This window comes from Salvelinus alpinus, chromosome 27, assembly GCF_045679555.1.
Source record: "Salvelinus alpinus chromosome 27, SLU_Salpinus.1, whole genome shotgun sequence".
Taxonomy (NCBI): Eukaryota; Metazoa; Chordata; class Actinopteri; order Salmoniformes; family Salmonidae; genus Salvelinus; species Salvelinus alpinus.
Genome location: NC_092112.1, coordinates 22,276,755 through 22,299,828, shown reverse-complemented (window position 1 = coordinate 22,299,828; position 23,074 = coordinate 22,276,755). Strand labels below are relative to the sequence as shown.

The window sequence follows — 23,074 nt, the reverse complement described above, 5'->3', positions numbered from 1 at the left end:
TGTTGCGTGCAGGCACTTAACTATTATAAATCAACTACACTTGAAGACATCAAGAGGCCAATAAATAATGAACATTAGGTTATCAGTTCAAAACGCCATTTTAGTGATTGTATTCGTCATCACAATCAGGTAAGGTAATCATCTATCAGTCTCACCAGGCCCTTTAAAAAATGTATGGGTGCAGAAGTCAGTTTCTCATCCAGGTCTTTGGTTACTCACATACCGTGTATTTCAGCCTAGTATGGAGGGATAGATACCTACAGTGAAATCAGTGAGGGGGAGGACGCCTCATAATAATGTCTGTAACGGAGCAAATGGAATGTGATTTAGAACTCTATTTTGCAGGTGTGCCTGGTGTAGTAAAACCAATTGAGACAAAAACATTGAATATTTACTTAAACCCCACATTGGTAAAAATGTATTTAATTCACAAAGCCATAAAAAAAATGTGTCTTTGTGTATGCATGTGCATTTATAAGCCATGATTATTCATGGTCAAAGTTTGTGTTTACGCAAAGAGCAAGAAGCATTACTTAAAAAAAAAAAAAATGTTTATTTTGAAAAGCATAACATCACATAGCCAATGGACACACTGCATGTAACTTTCCTTCATACTTTCCCTGATGGGACTATTCTGTACGTTCAACCTGGGCCTGCAAATCTATGCATGCTCCTTTCGTCTGAGCAGTTTCTTAAAGGCCAACTTAAAATCCTCATTGAAGCTGGTGTAAAGTAGAGGATTAATAAGTGAGTTGATGTAGCCCAGCCAGGTTAGGAAGTCTGACACCTGGGGTGAGGCAGTTATGACCTGTAGGCCCACAAGGAGCTCCTTCAGAAAGAAAGGCAGCCAGCAGAGGATAAAAGCCCCGAGGATGAGGCCCAGGATACGTGCTGCCTTCCTCTCCCTGGAGGTACAGATCTGGCTCCTCTCATCTGACCCGTCCATATCTGTCTCAAATGAGGGGATACGGATGGTGGCATTGAGCCTGTCAAACTCTAGAGTGGGGTCTGAGGTGGATAGGTCCGATACGCAGAAGGTGTGTGCCATACGGCAGTGGTTCAGAGAGTTCTGGCTATCAGTCTTCGTCTGGCTTCGGCTGCTCAAGTGCCGCGATGAGCCCCGTTTCTGATAGAGCGTCTTAGCAGCATTGTAAATCCTATAGTACAAGATGAGAATAAGGGTCATGGGGATGTAAAAGGCCCCGAAGGTGGAGTAAATAGTGTAGCCCACGTGGTCATGCTCTATGATGCACTGTTTTGGGCCGTGGCTACCGGGCCTGTGTCTCCAGAAGAGGGGTGGAATGGATATGAAGACTGAGATGACCCAGATGATGCCCACCATGACAGCTGCCCGGCGGGCCGACCTCTTACGGGCGTACTCGATGGCCTTGGTGATAGCCCAGTAGCGGTCCAGCGCTATGACACACAGGTGCAGGATTGAGCATGTGCAGCAGGTCATGTCCACACTCAGCCAGGCCTCACACACCACCTGGCCCAACGACCAGTACTCTGTGGCAATGTATAGGATGCTGATTGGCATGACCAGGATAGCTACCAGGAAGTCGGTGAACGCCAGGGAGCAGATGAGGTAGTTAGCGGGAAGGTGGAGCTTCTTGGTGGTGCAGATGGCTGTGATGACAGCACTGTTGGCGAGCACAGTGAGGAGGGTGAGTAGCGCCAGGATAACCACCAGCACCACCATCCTGTCTGTGAACACCACCACAGGGAGAGCGCTGTCTGGAGCTCCTGTGCTGTTGGTGATATTGGGCCCTGTGGAGCTGTCCACAAGGTCCCTCTCCATCTTCCCCAGACAGGGCCAGTTCTCCCCCACTGATGGGCACACTCTGTCCCAGTAATAGGATCCACACTATAGGTCAGTGGTCACACTGTAACACACAAAACAGACATATACGGTACATTAGAAGGTGCATAAAGATTAATATTTCATAATAGAACATTTACACACGACTGTCACAGTGACCTTGGTGAAAACTTGTTTTCAGTAGGATACTTTCATTAGAATTCAAACAAGTACACTAGATGTAATTTTATGTCATATCTCTTGTGTAATAAGCACTTAACACTGGAGGGCACAGTGTTTCTTTGCTCTAGCAAACTTTAAATTAGTCTTTGTATTTTTCACCTGCCTTTTAATCAACAGAGCTACCCTTGACAATTGGAGGTTGTTATACAATAGAAGAAAGATAGACAATAAAGCTAAAATAGTGCAGCCCATGGCAGTAATTGAGCTTCTGAAAGGTGAGGGATTTGGATTTATAGTGGAGACTTTATAATCCAATGTTATTTGGGAGATGAAAAGCTACTTAACACAGGGGTCCTAAAGTCCTAAAGTGGAGGACACACTGATAATTGTCACTGATATATTTTTAGTTTTGTCTACAATTAAACACATATAAAGATATATTACTGTACCAATAAGGGGGAAACTGTTAAAACACTCTGGAAGAGAATACCGAGGAAAATATACAGAACAGTGAGTGAATATAATAAAAATAACAACTCCAGCATACTGGTGATCTTGATGCTCCCAACAATTTAATAGATCATTTTGACCAAGGATTCAGTCTAAATCAAACTTCATCAGGGTGAGTGAACGTAGCATGCGGCAAGTGTAAATGAGGCCTAATGATGTAAAAAGGTTTATTTATCTCATACAATGTCTCTCGTCCACTCTGAAAGGCAGAAATATAAGCCTTTATATCTGCATGCAGGCTTGAGAGACTGCTGAAGGACACTGCTTGAGGAGGCAAATTCATTTAGCTAGACTCGGTAGATAGAACATTTCAATGTCAGCTGTCAGCATTGAGATGGTTCACTACTGTCCCTAGTGCACCTCTTAGCACAGGCCTCGCTTGAGTCAATAAAATTACTGACAGATGGTCCATGCCAGGGTGCCCAGGCTGGTAATGATTTGCATTAGTCAATAAAGCAGAATGAAATTACTAAAACCATCTACTTGGTGAGAGTACAGGAAAACACAGCAAGGATAGCTGAGAAAAAAAGTGTTGGAATTTATAATACAACTCATTCAAGATTATCAAATTTTAGAGGTCAATCTAAATGTCACACAAAAACATTCCTGGTAAATGAGAAAGATTCATTTTTCTCCATAGTTGTATTTCAGTGGAGTTTTTTAAAGCTACCAAAATGTAATGATAAAGAGATAAACATTTTATTTTATTTGTCACATGCGCCGAATACAACAGGTGTAGACCTTACTTACAAACCCTTATTACTTACAAACCCTTAACCAACAATGCCGTTTTAATAAAATAAAAAAAATAAAAAAAGAATTAAAGATCAGCAGTAAAATACCAGCGGGGGCACAGGTTAGTCAAGGTAATTGAGGTAATATGTACATGTAGGTAGAGTTAAACTGACTATGCATAGATACTAAACAGAGACTAGCAGCAGGGTAAAGGGGGGGGGGGGGAGCAGCCAGGGTAGCCATTTGACTAGCTGTTCAGGAGTCTTATGGCTTGGGGGTAGAAGCTGTTAAGAATTAATGGACTACACCTATTTCAAAAATGTAATCTAAATTACCAGTAAGATATGTCTACCTCTGTATTACTCAGCCTGAAGCAATGGTTTCAGACAATTTAGTCAACACTGGAGGTGTCCAGAGGCTTGAAACCAGTTTCTTTTCAAAGAATTCTCCCCTCGACCACGCCCACAAATTGGGGAAAACAAATATTTTTCCCATTGACCACCATTGTAAAAGAGACAACTTCGTCGTCGTTGTTTACTTATACAGAAATAAACAAAACATGCCAAAAAGCTGCTGTGTTGTTTAATTTACATGTAACCTGGTCATAAATCCCAACCTACAGTTTGCAATGCTCCCACGTAGGGAAAGAGCCCTATGGGAGAAGAGCCCCTGCGAGAAGAGCCCTATGGCTCCAGGTTACTCGGCGTGGTAAATGTGGGGACCCTGGTGTCCAAGTAGGTGTCACGACTCCCACCGAAGGTGGCTCCCCTGCCTGTTCGCTCGGCGGTCGTCGTCGCCGGTCTACTAGCTGCCACCGATCCCCTTTTCCTTTTCTGTTTGTTATGTCTTATTGGTTGCACCAGTCTCTTGTTTAGTTTTGATTCAGGACTATTTAAGCCTGTTAGGCCCGCCTGTTTTTGTGCGAGCTTGTTTTCTGTTAGTCGAGGTTGTTGCATGTGGTGTTCCTGTCTGTTTGTGCCCTGTGTTGGGTTGGACATTTTTTGATATTCGCCTGTTGTTTTGGGCGTTAGTGTTGGATGCCGCAATAAAGTCCGGTTTCCCCCATTATCCTCTGCTCTCTGCGCTTGACTCCGCACCCACCACTCCAGGCTCTGTGACAGAAGCCCGCACCCATCACTATGGAGTCAGCAGGCGCAGCTGCACCCCCTCTCCCATCCATGGAGGAGCGAGTCCTCCATCATACGGCCATTCTCCACCGAATCGGGTCAGCAATGGACCAAATGATGGAGAGAATGGACCGATGGGAGAGGAGTGGCCTCCCTACCTCACCCCCAGCTCCTCCTCCGCCAGCACCACCTACCCCTCCTACGGCATCCGGATCCAGTGCTCCGCGTCTGGTGCTCCCCAGGGAGTACGATGGAACGGCGGCTGGGTGCCAGGGGTTCTTACTACAGCTTGAGCTGTACCTGGCTACCGTTCGTCCGACTCCCTCAGGGGAGGAGAGCGTGAGCATCCTCGTCTCCTGTCTGACGGGTCGAGCACTGGAGTGGGCCAACGCAGTGTGGAATGGCCCAGACTCGGCGAGGGACTACTACCCCGAGTTTACGGCTGTGAACGGCTGCGACAGGTGACGAGGAGTGCGCAGGATTTGCGCTGGAGTTCCGGACCTTGGCCGCTGGAGCGGGGTGGAATGACAGGGCCCTGATGGACCACTATCGTTGTAGCCTCCGGGAGGACGTCCGCAGTGAGCTAGCTTGTCGGGACCCCACCCTCTCCCTCGACGAACTCATTGACATGTCGATCCGACTGGACAACCTGCTGGCTGCCTGCGGGCGTCCAGAACGGGCCCTGTTAGTTCCACCTCCTGGCCCTCCCGCTCCAATCCCTATGGAGTTAGGGGGGGGGGGCGCATCGAGGGGGACCGGAGGAGGAGGCTCCTCCTGCACCAGGTGTGGTCGGAGAGGACACACTGCCGATCGGTGCTGGGGGAGCTTGTCTGGGAGTCGTGAGGGCAGGCAGAGCACTCCTCGTTCACCCCAGGTGAGTCTGCACCAGACTCACCCAGAGCTCCCTGTTGGTCACATGTTCTTACTCATTTCTTTCTCTGAGTTTTCTCCCTCTCTCCAGCGTAAGGCGCTAGTCGATTCAGGCGCAGCTGGGAACTTTATGGATCGTGGACTCGCGTTAAGGCTAGGGATTCCACTGGTGCCGCTAGACCAACCCTTCCCCGTGCACTCCTTAGATAGCCAACCATTAGTGTCAGGGCTGGTCAGGGAGGCCACGGTTCCACTGGACATGGTAACGCAGGGGGATCATGAGGAGCGGATTAGTCTCTTTTAATTGATTCACCTGCGTTTCCAGTGGTGCTGGGGATTCCCTGGCTGGCTAATCACAATCCTGAGCTTTCATGGAAACAGGGAGCTCTCCGAGGGTGGTCAGAGGAGTGTTCAGGTAGGTGCAGAGGAGTTTCCATCGGTGCGACGACGGTGGAGAGTCCAGACCAGGTTTCCACTGTGTGCATTTCCTCTGAATATGCCGATTTGGCTATCGCTTTCTGTAAAAAGAAGGCGACCCAATTACCACCTCATCAACGAGGGGATTGCGCGATAAACCTCCTGGTAAACGCTGCACTTCCCAGGAGTCACGTGTTCCCTTTGTCCCAGGAGGAGACAGTGGCTATGGAGACATATGTCACTGAATCTCTGGGACAGGGGTACATTCGGCCCTCCACGTCACCCGTCTCCTCAAGTTTCTTTTTTGTGAAGAAAAAGGAGGGAGGTCTGCGTCCATGCATTGATTATAGAGGTCTAAATTCCATCACAGTGGGGTTTAGTTACCCGCTACCTCTCATCGCCACGGCGGTGGAATCATTTCACGGGGCGCGTTTTTTCACAAAACTGGACCTTAGGAGTGCGTATAATTTGGTGCGTATCCGGGAGGGAGATGAGTGGAAGACCGAGTTTAGTACCACATCTGGCCATTATGAGTACCTCGTCATGCCGTATGGGTTGAAGAATGCTCCAGCCGTTTTTCAATCTTTCTTGGACGAGATTCTCAGAGACCTGCACGGGCAGGGTGTGGTGGTGTATATCGATGTTATACTGATCTATTCTGCCACACGTGCCGCGCATGTGTCTCTGGTGCGTAAGGTACTTGGGCGACTGCTGGAGCATGACCTGTACGTCAAGGCTGAGAAATGTGTGTTCTCCAAACAAGCCATTTCCTTCCTGGTCGTCGTCGCCGGTCTACTAACTGCCACTGATCCCCTTTTCCTTTTCTGTTTGTTATGTCTTATTGGTTGCACCTGTCTCTTGTTTAGTTTTGATTCAGGACTATTTAAGCCTGTTAGGCCCGTCTGTTTTTGTGCGGGCGTGTTGTCTGTTAGTCGAGGTTGTTGCATGTGGTGTTCCTCTCTGTTTGTGCCCTGTGTTGGGTTGGACATTTTTTGAAATTCGCCTGTTGTTTTGGGCGATAGTGTTGGATGCCGCAATAAAGTCCGGTTTCCCCCATTATCCTCTGCTCTCTGCGCTTGACTCCGCACCCACCACTCCAGGCTCTGTGACAGTAGGCTACACGTAGCTATGTGTGTGGGAAAACATTTAATCACAGGTAATATATTTAACTTGTTTAGTATACTGTAGTCTGTTTGTAACTCCACTGACTACTTGTAGCTGTATAGTTTGATTGTGTTGTTGGTCTTGGCTAGCTGGTCGGTAGCTAGCTAGCTAGCACTCACGTGGCTGCTTGCACCGTCATCAAAAGGGGCACGAGGGAAGCCGTACAATGTTACTTCTTTCTAAGTAATGAGAACTCGGTTGCAGGCAATGTTGAAAAGTAATCTTTAGACATGTTGTACTTTTCCTAAATGTTGTTTTGTATTTGAATAAAACAAGCAGACAAAAAATTTGACACACAAATCAACTGTAAAAGTTGTTCAGGCTCTGGTTTGTCCCATTTTGATTACTGTCCGGTAGTATGGTCATGTGCAGCAAAGAAATACCTAGCAAAACTGCAGCTAGCTCAAAACAGAGCAGCACGCCTTGTCCTTAACTGCACATAAAGAACTAACATCAACAACATGCATGCCAGTCTTTCCTGGTTGCGGGTTGACAAGAGATTAACTGCTTCTCTTCTAGTTTTTACGAGAAGTATTACTGTAATGAAATTTACAGATTGTCTGCATAATAAAATAACATTCAGCTCAGACACCCATACCCCACGAGAAATGTCACCAGAGGTTTCTTCACAGTTCACGGCAGCACACAGTATTATATAGAGCCATGATCACACGGAACTCCCTTCCATCGCCAATTACTCAAGCAAACAGCAAAATTACCTTCAAAAAAGATTAAACATCATCTCATTGAACAGCGGGGACTATGAGGACACACACACACACACACACACACACACACACACACACACACACACACACACACACACACACACACACACACACACACACACACACACATCATTTGTTTCAGTTGTATATCGTTGTATTAACATTTTTTGTGACTGTGCTTGTCTATCAGTGTACCAGTGTTTTGTTACTTGTCATGTTTTGTGTTTTTTGTGGACCCCAAAAATAGTAGCTACTGCCTCTGCAAAAGCTAATGGGGATCCAAATAAACAAAGACAACAAGAAAATGTAGGTTTGAAAAAAGGTCAGGTTTTTGCTGTGAGCCAATGGGGTAACCTAGGTAACCACATGTTGTTTTCCCCAAAGGCGGGCGGGGCCGCGACTTTCTATCTAATACCGACTGGGACTATGCCTTTCAAAGAAGCTTTCCCCTCATCACTGGCTTCACCTCTCCAGCACTCTCTGAGAGAATACAGAGCTGTGTGTGCAATGCATCCTAGTGCCTACCCCTCAGAGCCGACGAGAGCTCCCTTCATGTAACCACTCAGTCTGGCATCTGAAAGGCAATTTTCACTGAGGAATAGGGTCAGCACACCACTGTCACAGCATTTATGGTAGAGGAGAGCCAAGAGCTAGCGCATTTAGATTTTATCCATGGCTCTGATGACATTCCTTTGTTGCTGATATTTTGTTAAAGTATTTTAGATAGAACTTGGTTCAGTGCTACTGTTTGTTACTTAGTTCAACTGTCATAACCCATCAGAACCTAAAAATATATGCTTGTTTAACTCCAATGTTTGTAAACAAAGTAAATGTAAACAAACACTATATACTATGGTTAAAACTATAATGTTGATATCATGAATGCTCAATCCTTGTATCCATAGCTCTATCTATGAATTTGAAAGTGGTTACATTTCTCCAGCTCCATTCCTCAGCTTTTTACAGAAACAGGGGCAGGGAAAACCCTTTGTTATTGTTTAAACTGCTGATTTCTGCTTTCAATGAGAAATAGAAGGTGTTCATGTTCTCCACGGCAGTTGGCATTATAAAGTGTTGTTGTGAATGTTACCATGGTCATGTGTGATACAATACAGTGTCCTGTTGAATTATTAATTTAGCTCACAGGCTTTTCAAGACTTGGCTGTATTACAGCAATTACTTTTGCACAGCTCTCGTGAAAAATAGCAATCTTTATTAGGCTGATTAGTTGCTCTCAAAAGGTGCTTTAAATGATTTATGTGGTCCAATTTATACGCTACTGTCAGTATTATTACACTACAGTAATGTATCAGTTTGTGATTAAAATGTGATGACAAATAGATGACAACGATGGCATATTTATTCCCTATGATTCTTGACTCTGACTACATAAAAAAGTAATAGCAAATTAGGAATATGCCCCAATGCATCATAGGCCTACTCTGTCTGTCACTTCATCTGAAACTGCCAAATTGCGGGATTTGTGCCCATTTCTTGAAAGATCAACAACAGCATTACATCGGGTATGTGATGCTGAAGCTGACCTCAGTAATGGGTTGGCCCAGATTCTGTTTTAGGCTAGTAGGCAGGTCATGGACATGGGTTAGCATATGGCATGCGGAAGAGATTTGTGGCTTTGGAGTTTTTTTTTTTTTACTTCCTTCCCAGTGGAAACTAATGGGGCATCCGAGTCCAAGGCAGAGTTATTTCAGTCTCTAAAACAGAGTTTGTGCATTACATTTGAGAGGGACTTGTTATTCTTCAGAAGGACGACTAAATGCTTCTTTAATTCCCATTCTAATTCTAATTTAATGACAGCCTTGTGGGTTTTGTTATATTTCAGTCTTCTGTGATGTATATAAAGTGTAATATTGGGATGCAAACTCAAAATGGAATACATTTCAAGTCTGTATCTGGCATGGTACAAGTGCCTCCTTTTTTAAGCCCATAACCATGTGTGTGAGGTGTATACTTTCAAAGTACAGTTGTTTAAGAGTACCAAGCAACACTCTGTGTGACCCTGATTTAGCCCACTGCAGTAAAAGGTTATTAATGACAGCCTTGCAGCATCGTTGCTCGAATCAGAGAGGGCAATACTCCAAAAGGAAAAAAATATTATTTAGTGTGTGACAATCTCAAAGCCACTGACTGATTCTATGTAATACAATGTGATGGGAGTGTTTGAGATGTGTTCATTTCCCAGTGAGGTAGAGTATAGTTAAGCAACAGGTGTTCAAATGGCATTATATCATAACTGTCTCAATGACTATTCCCTGCCTAAAGAATGATTAATACACACTACACACAACTACACACAGAGTAAAGGAGTGTAATGTTCAATGAGTCTGAGTGATATCTTTATTGAGCCAATATGCAATTATTCATTCTCAAGAAACATGAAAAGTATTTTGAGGAAGTGGTTGCTGGTTGTTGTCTACATACTAAGATTAAAGATGAATATTCATATGAATTGAGTCAAGGCTTATTGATTAAGGATCGGATCCTATTTTTTTTAAAGGACCTAAAATGACCCAAATCTAACTGCCTGTAGCTCAGGACCTGAAGCAAGGAAATGCATATTCTTGATACCATTTGAAAGGAAACACCTTGAAGTTTGTAGAAATGTTAAATTAGTGTAGAAGAATATAACACATTAGATCTGGTAAAAGATAATACAAAGAAAAAAACATGTGTCTTTGTAATACAAGAGAAAGGCCATAATGTACTATTCCAGGTTAGCGCAATTTAGATTTTGGCCACTAGATGGCAGCAGTGTATGTGCAAAGTTTTATACTGATTCAATGAACTATTTAATTTCTGTTCAAAATGTTGTATCAAGACTGCCCAAATGTGCCTAATTGGTTTATTAATACATTTTCAAGTTCATAACTGTGCACTCTCCTCAAACAATGGCATGGTATTATTTCACTGTAATAGCTACTGTAAATTGGACAGTGCAGTTAGATTAACAATAATTTAAGCTTTCTGCCCATATCAAATATGTCTCTGTCCTGGGAAATGTTCATGTTACTTACAACCTCATGCTCATCACATTAGCCTGCGTTAGCTTAACCGTCCCATGGGGGGGACACCGATCCCATAGAGGTTTTAACCTCTTGAGGCATTTATAAATTATATTCTTCAAGCATCAATGTTCTCTACAGAACTTGGCATTATAAAGGGTTGTTGTGAATGTTACCCTGGTAATGTGTGATACAAAACAGTAGACTGATGAATAATTAATTAAGTGGTAAGCAAGTAAGGTCTAAAAAAACAGATTTTCATCAAGTCAAATTCATTTTTTGTGTTAGAGGATTCATGATGCTTGTATCTAAACCAAGGCAATTCATTTTAAGATTGTTCTATACATCAGTTGGGGTCTCTGTAAGTTTCAGGTCCTTGATCTGGCATGAAAGTGCATCCTTGTAGCTGTGTGTGTTAATATAGTCAAAATGCTTGCCTTGGGGTAAGTTGAGCCAATGGCCTTGGGGTAAGTTGAGCCAATGGTTGAGCCAATGGCAAGTTGAGCAAATTTAAGTGTTTTCTTTCTAGGCATAATGCAAGGCATTATAGCTGGGATATGAGGTAACAAGGGCCTATTTTAAAAGTGTGTGTTTGTTAGGTGTTAAGCCTGTGTTAATTAAAAGATGCTTAAAATTATTAAAAGACAAAAAGTGATTGTGTTGAATTGTGTTTGGGAAATAAAGATAGACATGGTTTTAAAAAGGTAGTGGTAATATTTCATTCAGTACAGAAATGTGTAGGCCGGCTTAACTTACCCTGTCCCGTGGCTCAACTTACCCAATACCTGGGGTAAACTGTCAAGAGACCACTTTGTTTGGACAAGATATGTTTTTAAAACAAATGTTTACATTAATTCAGATTTTTTTCAGGGATACACAACATCCTGAAAATATGTAGATATCTTTGATAGAAAGAATACTATACTTCCTCTTGACAGAGTGATGCTGAATGTAAAAAATCCCTCAACGTACCCCACTCTCCCCTACATATTATTAATTTATAAGTACAAAAAATGGTTAGAGCAACTGTAGATTTCCCCTTTAATACTGTTCTACAAACACAGAGTCAGAACTCAGAACTGTGCTGTGTAACATACAATAATTTATAGTAGGGAAATTCAGAGCCATGATAAAACACACTTCTGTGACCCAATGGCACCCTATTCCCGATTTAGTGCACTACATGGGCCCTGGTCAAAAGTAGTGCACATTATAAGGTATAGGGTGCCATTTGGGACATAACCAACTGGCTTTTACAGCTTTGGTACATTTCAGGTAGAAGACTGAAAGATGACATCTAAATCATTCACTGACTATGCTGACTGGGCTTGATTTTGTAGGGAGCCAGGCAAGTCACACTCAGGAAGTCGGCAAACGATGCTGTTACTCAGCCATCATCTCACCAGAGAAATGGATGGCTTTTCAGGAGTGGAGATTGCAATGGTGATCTTGCATTATCATAAAACTGCCTGTATCACAAGTTGTGGGGGAACAATCCATCATCAACACACACTGGAAACCCATCATAGCCAAAAATGGTCTGATTATATTATTCAAACCTGTTAATGACCTCTTTGATAAGCCCATTGCTAGAGATAGGGGGAAATGAATGCAAAATTGATGGCGTATGTGTTATCTGAAGAAAAGAGCCTGGAGTAAAGAGACGAGGGGAAATATAAATGGAAAGATAACTATGATAGGTCAGGGGAAAGGTCAATGCATCTCCATTTCCAATTCATATCCAATTAGATATGTTATGACATCCAGGCATATTATTGGCACCTCCACTAGCATCCTGCTCTGGAATGCATTCTTCCTATTAGTGAGCTTAGACACATTGTGCATCCCAAATGGTACCCTAATCCCTATGCAGTGCACACCTTTGACCAGAGCACTACATAGGGATTAGGGTGACATTTCAGACACAGGAAGAGGATCTGAGTATGATGGATCATAAAGAGGGAACAACTGTTCATGACAGGTAGAGGGCTTTATTTTCGGCTGGCGCTAAGGAGGCGCAAGTGTCAAACGCATGTTCGTTTGCAATTTTGTCATGTACAAACTGGGTCAATGGCATTTTCAAGCCCTAACGCCAGATTCGGAAATATACCTGTCTAATATCAGCTAGCTTGCACTGAGGTAGGAGGAAAGGCACTATCTGAGGTGTGTCCTTAAACAGGAGTGCAAAAGTGACAATTTCATGCAGTGCTAATGGGAAGTTTTAAGAATCACAAAAAGCAAGTCTTAACGGTAACACAGTTGATAATGCCATGGATTGTGAGAGCGGAAGCGCAGCCTATCCAGCCATGACGCACAGTGCCCATGGAATGAGGGATGTGCCTTTTGTGCCGATGAATCTCGTATTGAGAAACATACGATTGGTTTCACCCCATTTAGTTTAATTTGATTAAAAACAAAGTATAGCCTACCCTCTTAATCCAGGCCGGTTTAGCAGCTTCGCATATGCACATATGTTTTAAATGGTCTACTGAGAGTACTCTGAAATATTCTGGAGGTTTTTGCCCTCATGCTTTTTCATTCACATAGCTGCATTTTGCTTGTTCAAGTAGGGTATCCATCCCCATTTTCAAAAGAGCGCCCCTCGTCCGATTACCAAAGACAGGCTCCTCCAAACTATTCAGTCCTCCTATAATACCACATCAATCTGCCTTGTACATAGGCAACGATACAATAGACAGGAGCCTAGTATTTTGTATAGACCTGCAAATGTTTTGCATGAAGACATTTAGGTCTACGTGTTCTGTGCACACACTGCCATGGAATGAGAGAAGCGATTCATGATATCATGCTTCTGACCTGATCCTATTTAGAAATATTGTTGTTGGTTTGAAAATCAGATTGATTGTCTTTCGTTTAATTTGATTAAAAAACAAACTTATTAGAATGATTCACCTTCCATGGGTTTATGGTGAGAACGTACATGGCTCGAATGCAATGCAATTTCATCTGCTATTTCAGGAGAAGTGCAAATAGGATCTGTAAGATGGTTCCATGATGTTAACAATACAAATAAATGTACATATTGAAGCAATGCAATTAGAACAATGTGGACTGCAAACATGTTCAACATATTTAGTAAATATGGGGCAGGCTATTTAACTAACTAAGCTAGAACAGACTAACATTCGAATTGGATTTGATGACAACGCAATGCATAAAAGCAACCACATACTGTATTTAGCCATAGAGCACATTTTGATTGAAAACCTGGCTCATTCGCGCCACCGCCAGCTACTGCACCCATAATTCCCGTTGTGAAAATAGAAAAAATATTTCTGACAAACTCATGAACCTATAACACTACCGCCAGCGCTAAGATTGCACATTGTTGCATTGTGTGTGTTAAAATAGAGCCCAGAGAGATGCTGTATGCAGGAGAGCTCATACATTATGGGCCAAACTGGTGGAGGTAGAATAGGGTATATTCCCTTTGGGACCCTTCATGTTTCTGCAAGACAGGCTGTGTAAGGAGGGTTGACACCTCTATTGGTCAAGAACACAATTCCTGTCCAGTATAAAAGCAACTTATGTACCCATCCAGAGAAGCAATAAATCAAATGTGACCGCCTTGAGCACCATTTTTCACCTTGTCTGACATAAACACTTGGCCTATTACTCACCCCTGAACCATGAGACGGTGAACTGAAACATAATGTTCTCAATGTAGTAAGAACAGCTAGGTAGAATAACAACCAGCTGTGACCCTTCACGATGGAACATCAGCAACAATATATTACTGTGTAGGAAGGAGAAGGACATTGAAGGATGTTCCAAGGCAGGGGCCTCTGCCCCCACAATCACCCAATCTGTCACATAGACATTGACTGACAGCTGCTTTCAGGATGCAATTCTTGGTGTGATTGAGACGACAGACAACTGTTCACCAGGAAGGGTATATGGGGTTCTGTCAAAGGTCCTGAAACCACTATGATGCCAATGCCATTTTTCTACTTTAAACATATCCAAGATCACAATCTTCAAATGCTTTGGTTTTAACTTCTGTTTTTGATCATAACGGTTTCGCTTGTCATCAGAACATCAGGTAGTAATGTCACCATATGAACGCACTGTCAAAGATGTGGCAAACAGTATCACATGCTGTCCTCCTAAAAGTCCACAGTGCCATGTCTCTGCTCAGCTTTAAACACACCTCTGCCAGATTACAATCCTCAGAATGGTTTGATTTAAACGTTTATGTTTAAAACATTGTTAATGTCACCATCTAACTGCACTGTGAAAGTTGTGATGTAAATCTTGCTGTGATGGAGGAGTGGACAGACAACCGTCTACCACGAAAGGGTGCTGTGCAAGGTCCTCAAATCCCATCTGGCACTGCCATGACTCTGATTAGCTTTAAACCCAGCCAGATAACAATCTTTTGAATGCTTTGGTATAAACTCCTGTTTCGCTTGTCTTCCAAACGCCAGGCAGTAATGTCACCATATAAATCCACTGCCAAAGTTGTGATGAACAATGTTTGTGAGATTATACTTTTTATTAATTGCCTCCAATGTCTGTTAAAGGAATAATGTCCCTCCCGGGGAGAGAATGAATATTTCTCGAAATAACTTTCTGGCTGCATCCCAAATGGCACACTATTCCTTACTGTAGTGCACTACTTTTGACCACGGACCATAGGGTTCCGGTCAAAAGCAGTGCACTATGTAGGTAATAGGGTGCCTTTTGGGATGCACATCATATCTCTTCATTTAAATGCACTGAGAATGTCCAATTCAAACAAGGTGCTAGATAATACATGGTCTATCTCCCTTCAAAATAGTCTGTCTATGAAAACAGTATAACTGTTTAATTTGATAAATGTTTTTATAATATCATTTCGTGTTAAGATGTCATGTTCTCATAATTTATTACGCCTGCAACATTTGCCAACTCCATAGCCTTTGCTGTGAATCATAACAGAGATACAATTTAGTCATTAAGGATTGGAATGGCTTAGGGCCCAAGTCATATTTAATCTTTCTGCTAGTGCAGTGATTAGACCTTTTAATATTTGAGATTCTGCCAGACAGCTGAAGATAAATAGCCTCAATCATCAACTGTTATGAGTGTGGATAGAGGTGAAAGTAGTGCGATATTTAACGCTGAATCTGAGAGGATCCTAATTGATTCCACTTGTCTCACTTCTCTTTTTCAAATTCTGAGCCATTTAGTACACTCTTAGAACACTCTAGATCCTAAAAGGGTTCTTCGGTTGTCCCCATAGGAGAACCCTTTGAAGAACCCTTTTTGCTTCAAGGTAGAACCTTTTTGGTTCCATGTAGAACCCTTTCCTGAGAGGTTTCTACCTGGATCCCAAAAGGGTTTTTACCTGGAACCAAAAAGGGTTCTCCTATTGTGACAGCTGAAGAACACTTTTGGAAGCCTTTTTTCTAGGACAGCGTGTTGGACATTGTTTGACTCAACAGTAAACTTGTTGTTGAAAAAAGGTATATGTTAATTTTTGTTAAAATATCTGTTGCCTGAGACCAAAGTTTGTTTGAAAGTCGAGGCTTTGTCTGTCACTGTGTGCCCACACTTTGTTCAATCTAAATAAGTTACTGATGTTGTGCCTCATTCCTAGTACTACCTGAGGAAGACCACTATAGCAGCTCGGTTGAGCCCTCAGGCGAAAATCAATAGTCTCCTACTTTTATCCCTCCCAAGGCACCCTTTATTACAGCAGTCCAGACAAACGACTCATGGCCTTGCATTCTGTCGGTCGTCATTCTCAACCACCACATAAACTCAAGCTCTGTGTTTACTCACTAAAACCTCACTCTGCCACTCTCCTTTATCGTCTCTGACGACCACAGGCCAGGGTGATCTCAAGGGTGGTCTCTATTGTTTGGGATTCTTCAGGTGTAGTCTTGAGAGAAAGTAACAGTAATTAATTGAAGCCAGAGTGGAAAGGGTAACTTGCAAAGGAAACAATTCAAGTGCTGTCAAGAGCTGGAGAAACACAAAGGGCGTACACAGCAAGGTTCCTGTATCACAGCAAATCCAATTAAACTATTGACATCCACACAAAGAAACAGAGCTTGATTATGTATTCAAGTCTGTAATTCTTATCCTGTGCATTTTTTAGGTCGACAGAGAACGAGACAATAACAAGGACAGATCAGGGGTAATGTCTTAGTGCTGCTGTGTGGCTGACTTCCCATTATGATCAAATGTTATTATATTTTAGGAGCGTGAAGTCTCACCACCAGCCAGATGTATAGAACAACAGATAAGCAAGGGTTTAGGACAGCAGGAAAGAGAGGCTGTTTACCAAATGGTACCCTATTCCCTACACTGTGCACTACGTTTGACCAGACCCCTAGAGCCCTGGTCAAACGCACTGCACTATACAGGGGATAGAGTGCCAATTGTCACACAGCTATAATAACAAACATCTGCCTCCATTCTTTAATGTCATTAGCTGGGCCTTGTGAGCTGTTTCATTACTCCTGGAGAGGGATAAGTACACATTACAGGTGTGCTAGCTGGTAGGTGCTAACACACACACACACACACACACACACACACACACACACACACACACACACACACACACACACACACACACACACACACACACACACACACACACACACACACACACACACACACACACACACACACACACACACACTCAGATAGGCTGGGGATATAATCTGTGTCCCAAATGGCACCCTATTAACTATATAGTGCACTACATTTGACCTGAACCAAATGGGCCCTGGTCAAAAGTAGTGCACTATGTAAGGTATAGGGTGCCATTTTGGATGAATTCATACTGTACAGTAGCTCAACAGAGTACAGCTGTCGGACATTGCAAAGAGGCATGTGAGACCTAGGTGCGACTAATGCTGATCCCGATCATCCGGACATTAAATACAACATTATGTGATTTGTGTGAGAAGCTTCCCTATCATTCATGTGAGGCTAAGAACAAGGTAGGATGATTTATGGAAAGAGATTATGCTGTTCCAGTGCCAGGATGCACTCATCTCAGAGTTCATCTGTGTTAATCTAGTAAACATTGGTGGTTTGTGAGGGGGGTTTGACTAGGCTGAAGCCCCCTCAAGAATAGGTCTAGCACCCCCAACAAAATATTTTATTAGTACCACAATTTTATTAGCTATCCCAGTGGAAATTTCCTGGTCCCGCTAGTGTTAGCAAAGTTGAATTCTTGGGGCCAGAGCCATATGCCTATTCTAAGATCTTCACACTTGTGTTCTCTTTCCTGTCACATGCAGCCTTTGTTTAGATCATTAACAGAACAGGAGTGCAAACACACTTGATGGTGACTGATCTCCAAAGAAGGAGAGAAGAGGTTATAGGCTACCAGCCCCACCCCAACCTCACTCCTAGCTTTGGGTTCACAGATACTAGTAGACTACAGTCGTGGCCAAATGTTTTGAGAATGACACAAATATACATTTTCACAAAGTCTGCTGCCTCAGTTTGTATGATGGCAATTTGCATATACTCCAGAATGTTATGAAGAGTGATCAGATGAATTGCAATTAATTGCAAAGTCTCTCTTTGCCATGCAAATCAACTGAATCCCACAAAAAACATTTCCACTGCATTTCAGCCCTGCCACAAAAGGACCAGCTGACATCATGTAAGTGATTCTCTCGTTAACCAAGGTGTGAGTGTTGACGAGGACAAGGCTGGAGATCACTCTGTCATGCTGATTGAGTTTGAATAACAGACTGGAAGCTTCAAAAGGAGGGTGGTGCTTGGAATCATTGTTCTTCCTCTGTCAACCATGGTTACCTGCAAGGAAACACGTGCCGTCATCATTGCTTTGCACAAAAAGGGGTTCACAGGCAAGGATATTGCTGCCAGTAAGATTGCACCTAAATCAACCATTTATCGGATCATCAAGAACTTCAAGGAGAGCGGTTCAATTGTTGTGAAGAAGGCTTCAGGGCGCCCAAGAAAGTCCAGCAAGCGCCAGGACCGTCTCCTAAAGTTGATTAAGCTGCGGGATCGGGGCACCACCAGTACAGAGCTTGCTCAGGAATGGCAGCAGGCAGGTGTGAGTGCATCTGCACGCACAGTGAGGCGAAGACTATTGGAGGATGGCCTGCTGTCAAGAAGGGCAGCAAAGAAGCCACTTCTCTCCAGGAAAAACATCAGGGACAGACTGATATTCTGCAAAAGGTACAGGTATTGGACTGCTGAGGACTGGGGTAAAGTCATTTTCTCTGATGAACCCCCTTTCCGATTGTTTGGGGCATCCGGAAAAAAGCTTGTCCGGAGAAGACAAGGTGAGCGCTACCATCAGTCCTGTGTCATGCCAACAGTAAAGTATCCTGAGACCATTCATGTGTGGGGTTGCTTCTCAGCCAAGGGAGTGGGCTCACTCACAATTTTGCCTAAGAACACAGCCATGAATAAAGAATGGTACCAACACTTCCTCTGAGAGCAACTTCTCCCAACCATCCAGGAACAGTTTGGTGATGAACAATGCCTTTTCCAGCATGATGGAGCACCTTGCCATAAGGCAAAAGTGATAACTAAGTGGCTCGGGGAACAAAATATAGATATTTTGGGTCCATGGCCAGGAAACTCCCCAGACCTTAATCCCATTGAGAACTTGTGGTCAATCCTCAAGAGGCGGGTGAAAAAACAAAAACCCACAAATTCTGACAAACTCCAAGCATTGATTATGCAAGAATGGGCTGCCATCAGTCAGGATGTGGCCCAGAAGTTAATTGACAGCATGCCAGGGCGGATTGCAGAGGTCTTGAAAAATAAGGGTCAACACTGCAAATATTGACTCTTTGCATCAACTTCATGTAATTGTCAATAAAACCCTTTGACACTTATGAAATGCTTGTAATTATACTTCAGTATTCCATAGTAACATCTGACAAAAATATCTAAAGACACTGAGGCAGCAGACTTTGTGAAAATTAATATTTGTGTCATTCTCAAAACTTTTGGCCACGACTGTATGTGCACATACTCCATAATCTCCATTATGCACTCCGAACTTCAGAAAACTATGCAGCAGTCCATTGGTGGCACGGTCTCTGTACAACTCCCCACTGTGTAAGTCCCAAATACACCACATTGCAATTCCATTTACTTTCCACACTCACTTTTCCAGATTGGAGGTCCAATTGCAGGAAGCTCTTAATGTTCAAAATTGACATTTTATTCATGAACTCTCATTGACAAAGTATGTGATGGAGATTTTATGTTAAACATATGGTTGAATCAGTTGATTTCTATTGAATTATCAGAATATATCATAAGGTCACATAAGATTCAATAAGGAAGCTCTGTTTTGCTAGCACGGACTGGAATATGCTCCATGAATATGCTCCATGATTCTTCTGATGGCATTGAAGAGTACTACACATCAGTCACTGGCTTCATCAATAAGTGCATCGGTGACGTCATCCCCACAGTGACTGTACGTACATACCCCAACCAGAAGCCATGGATTACAGGCAACATCCGCACTGAGTTAAAGGGTAGAGCTGCCTCGTTCAAGGAGCGGGACTCAAACCAGGAAGCTTATAAGAAATCCCGCTATGCCCTCTGACGAACCATCAAACAGGCAAAGTGTCAATACAGGACTAAGATTGAATCGTACTACACCAGCTCCGACGCTCGTCGGATGTGGCAGGGCTTGCAAACAATTACAGACTACCAAGGGTAGCACAGCCGAGAGCTGCCCAGTGACACGAGCCTACCAGACGAGCTAACTAACTTCTATGCTTGCTTCGAGGCAAGTAACACTGAAACATGCATGAGAGCATCAGCTGTACCGGACGACTGTGTGATCACGCTCTCCGCAGCCGATGTGAGTAGGACCTTTAAACAGGTCAACATTCACAAGGCCGCAGGGCCAGATGAATTACCAGGACGTGTATTCCGAGCATGCAATGACCAACTGGCAAATGTCTTCACTGACATTTTCAACCTCTCCCTGTCTGAGTCTGTAATACCAGCATGTTTCAAGCAGACCACCATAATCCCTGTGCCCAAGAACACTAAGGTAACCTGCCTAAATAACTACCGACCCGTAGCACTCACGTCTGTAGTCATGAAGTGCTTTGAAAGGCTGGTCATGGCTCACATCAACTCCACTATCCCAGAAATCCTAGACCCACTCCAATTTGCAAACCGCCCTAACATCCACAGAGGATGCAATCTCTATTGCACTCCACACTGCCCATTCCCACCTGGACAACAGGAACACGTATGTGAGAATGCTATTCATTGACTACAGCTTAGCATTCAACACCATAGTGCGCTCAAAGTTCATCACTAAGCTTAGGACCCTAAGACTAAACACCTCCCTTCGCAACTGGATCCTGGATTTACTGACTGGCCTCCCCCAGGTGGTAAGGGTAGGCAACAACACATCCGCCACGCTGATCCTCAACACAGGGGCCCCTCAGGGGTGCGTGCTCAATCCCCTCCTGTACTCCCTGTTCACTCACAACTGTACGGCCAGGCACGACTCCAACACCATCATTAAGTTTGCCGATGACAAAATCGAATCGTACTACACTGGCTCCGACGCTCAGACTCCGACGTGGTAGGCCTGATCACCGACAACAACAAGGCAGCCAATAGGGAGGAGGTCAGATACCTGGCAGTGTGGTGCCAGGACAACAACCTCTCCCTCAACGTGATCAAGACAAAGGAGATGATTGTGGACTACAGGAAAAGGAGCACCGAGGACGCCCCCATTCTCATCAACGGGGCTGTAGTGGAGCAGGTTGAGAGCTTCAAGTTCCTTGGTGTCCACATCACCAAGAAACGAATATGGTCCAAGCACACCAAGACAGTCGTGAAGAGGGCACAACAAAACCTACTCCCTCTCAGAGACTGAAAAGATTTGTCATGGGTCTTCAGATCCTCAAAAGGTTCTACAGCTGCACCATCGAGAGCATCCTGACTGGTTGCATCACTGCCTGGTATGGCAACTGCTCGGCCTCCAACCACAAGGCACTGCAGAGGGTAGTCTGTACGGCTCAGTACATCACAGGGGCCAAGCTTCCTGCCATCCAGGACCTCTATACCAGGCGGTGTCAGAGAAAGGCCCTAAAAATTGTCAAAGACACCAGCCACCCTAGTCATAGACTGTTCTCTCTGCTATCGCACGGCAAGCGGTACCAGAGCACCAAATCTAGGTCCAAAAGGCTTCTTAACAGCTTCTACTCCCAAGCCATAAGACTCCTGAACAGCTAATGAAATGGCTACCCAGACCCCTCTTTTACGCTGCTGCTACTCTCTGTTTATTATCTATGCATTGTCACTTTAACTCTACCTACATGTACATATTACCTCAATTACCTCATATCGGTACCCTCTGTGTATAGCCTCTCTATTGTAATTTTACTACTGCCGTTTAATTATTTGTTACTTTAATTTAAAAATGTTTACTTATCTATTTTTTACTCAAAACGTATTTTTCTTATAACTTCTTAAAGGATTGTTGGTTAAGGGCTTATAAGTAAGCATTTCACTGTAAGATCTACATCTGTTGTATTCCGGCATGTGACAAATAACATTTGATTTGATTTGAATAGGAAAGTATTTATTTTTTAATTGCAGGCAGCCTATAGACTACCATTTCAAAGGGATTGGCAATAGGCCTATGCATCAATGAAAGGGAATCATGCATTATTCAATTTAAACACATTTACCTTAGATGCTTGCTTTTCTGGAAAAATACACCCTTGATCCCTTTTATTATATATAAGATATGGTAATGAGCGACATATTCATATATCTGTTCAATAACATCTCATTCTAAAACAGTGAGCCATATCATATCTTAAGAATGAATAAAATATAGCTTGGCTTATTTGTGAAAATTGTTATTTGGATCATAGACAAGTCATTTCCACTGATAATTTCAATACAATTTAAAGAAATCAAGACGCAGCTATTCTAAATGTAATCGAGCAGTGGATAAGCAAAAAGGCAATATTTACCTGCAGAAAACCGTGACTGATCAGAAGACAGCCTAATACAAAGGCATCCCTCATTAAGAAGTGCTTGTACGTTTTGTGCGCAGCGCATCACTTACCGTGGATTGTTTTTCCAAAGTCTTTTGGACTGTCATCATTTCCAATTTTTCACGGAAATGGATAAAGCGAAAACATCTATATTTTTTATTCTCTGTGGTTGTCCTCAGGCGGTGGAATGTAGAGCGCAATTTCCCGCAGCTAAGGTGCACGCGCTGAACCGTTCATCAGGTGTCCTCACATTGCCCACCGAAGACTTTCCACTGAGGCTCGGTAGAACCTTGGATTAATCCGCGCCATTAGCCCTGGACATAGAAGTGCACTGATGTCATTGTTCTAAAATTGTCAAGTTTATCGGGATAACCCATTAAAGTAATTCTGACGGTTTCTACAGACACTTGGTTGCCTTTGGTTTTTGTCTCCCTCCAAATATCAAGGTTGTCAGTGAGTCGCACTGAAATAAAACCACTGTAACACTAGGGGGCACATTTTGCTGGAAGCAGTT

At 43.3% G+C, this 23,074-nt stretch overlaps 1 protein-coding gene across 1 annotated transcript; it reads right to left on the bottom strand.

Annotated features, from left to right (window-relative positions):
- Positions 1-538: 538 nt before the first annotated feature.
- LOC139555815 (5-hydroxytryptamine receptor 1E-like) lies at positions 539-22,991 on the bottom strand. Its single transcript, XM_071369211.1, has 2 exons — positions 22,632-22,991; positions 539-1,886 (listed from the first exon to the last, which is right to left on the bottom strand). Exon 2 carries the CDS (start codon positions 1,799-1,801, stop codon positions 662-664), a length of 1,140 nt encoding a protein of 379 aa, XP_071225312.1. The 5' UTR covers positions 1,802-1,886; positions 22,632-22,991; the 3' UTR covers positions 539-661.
- Between the last annotated feature and the right edge of the window lie 83 nt (positions 22,992-23,074).

Coding starts and splice junctions, on each gene's coding strand:
- LOC139555815 (XM_071369211.1), bottom strand. CDS start 1,801: ATGGAGAGGGACCTTGTGGACAGCTCCACAGGGCCCAATATCACCAAC.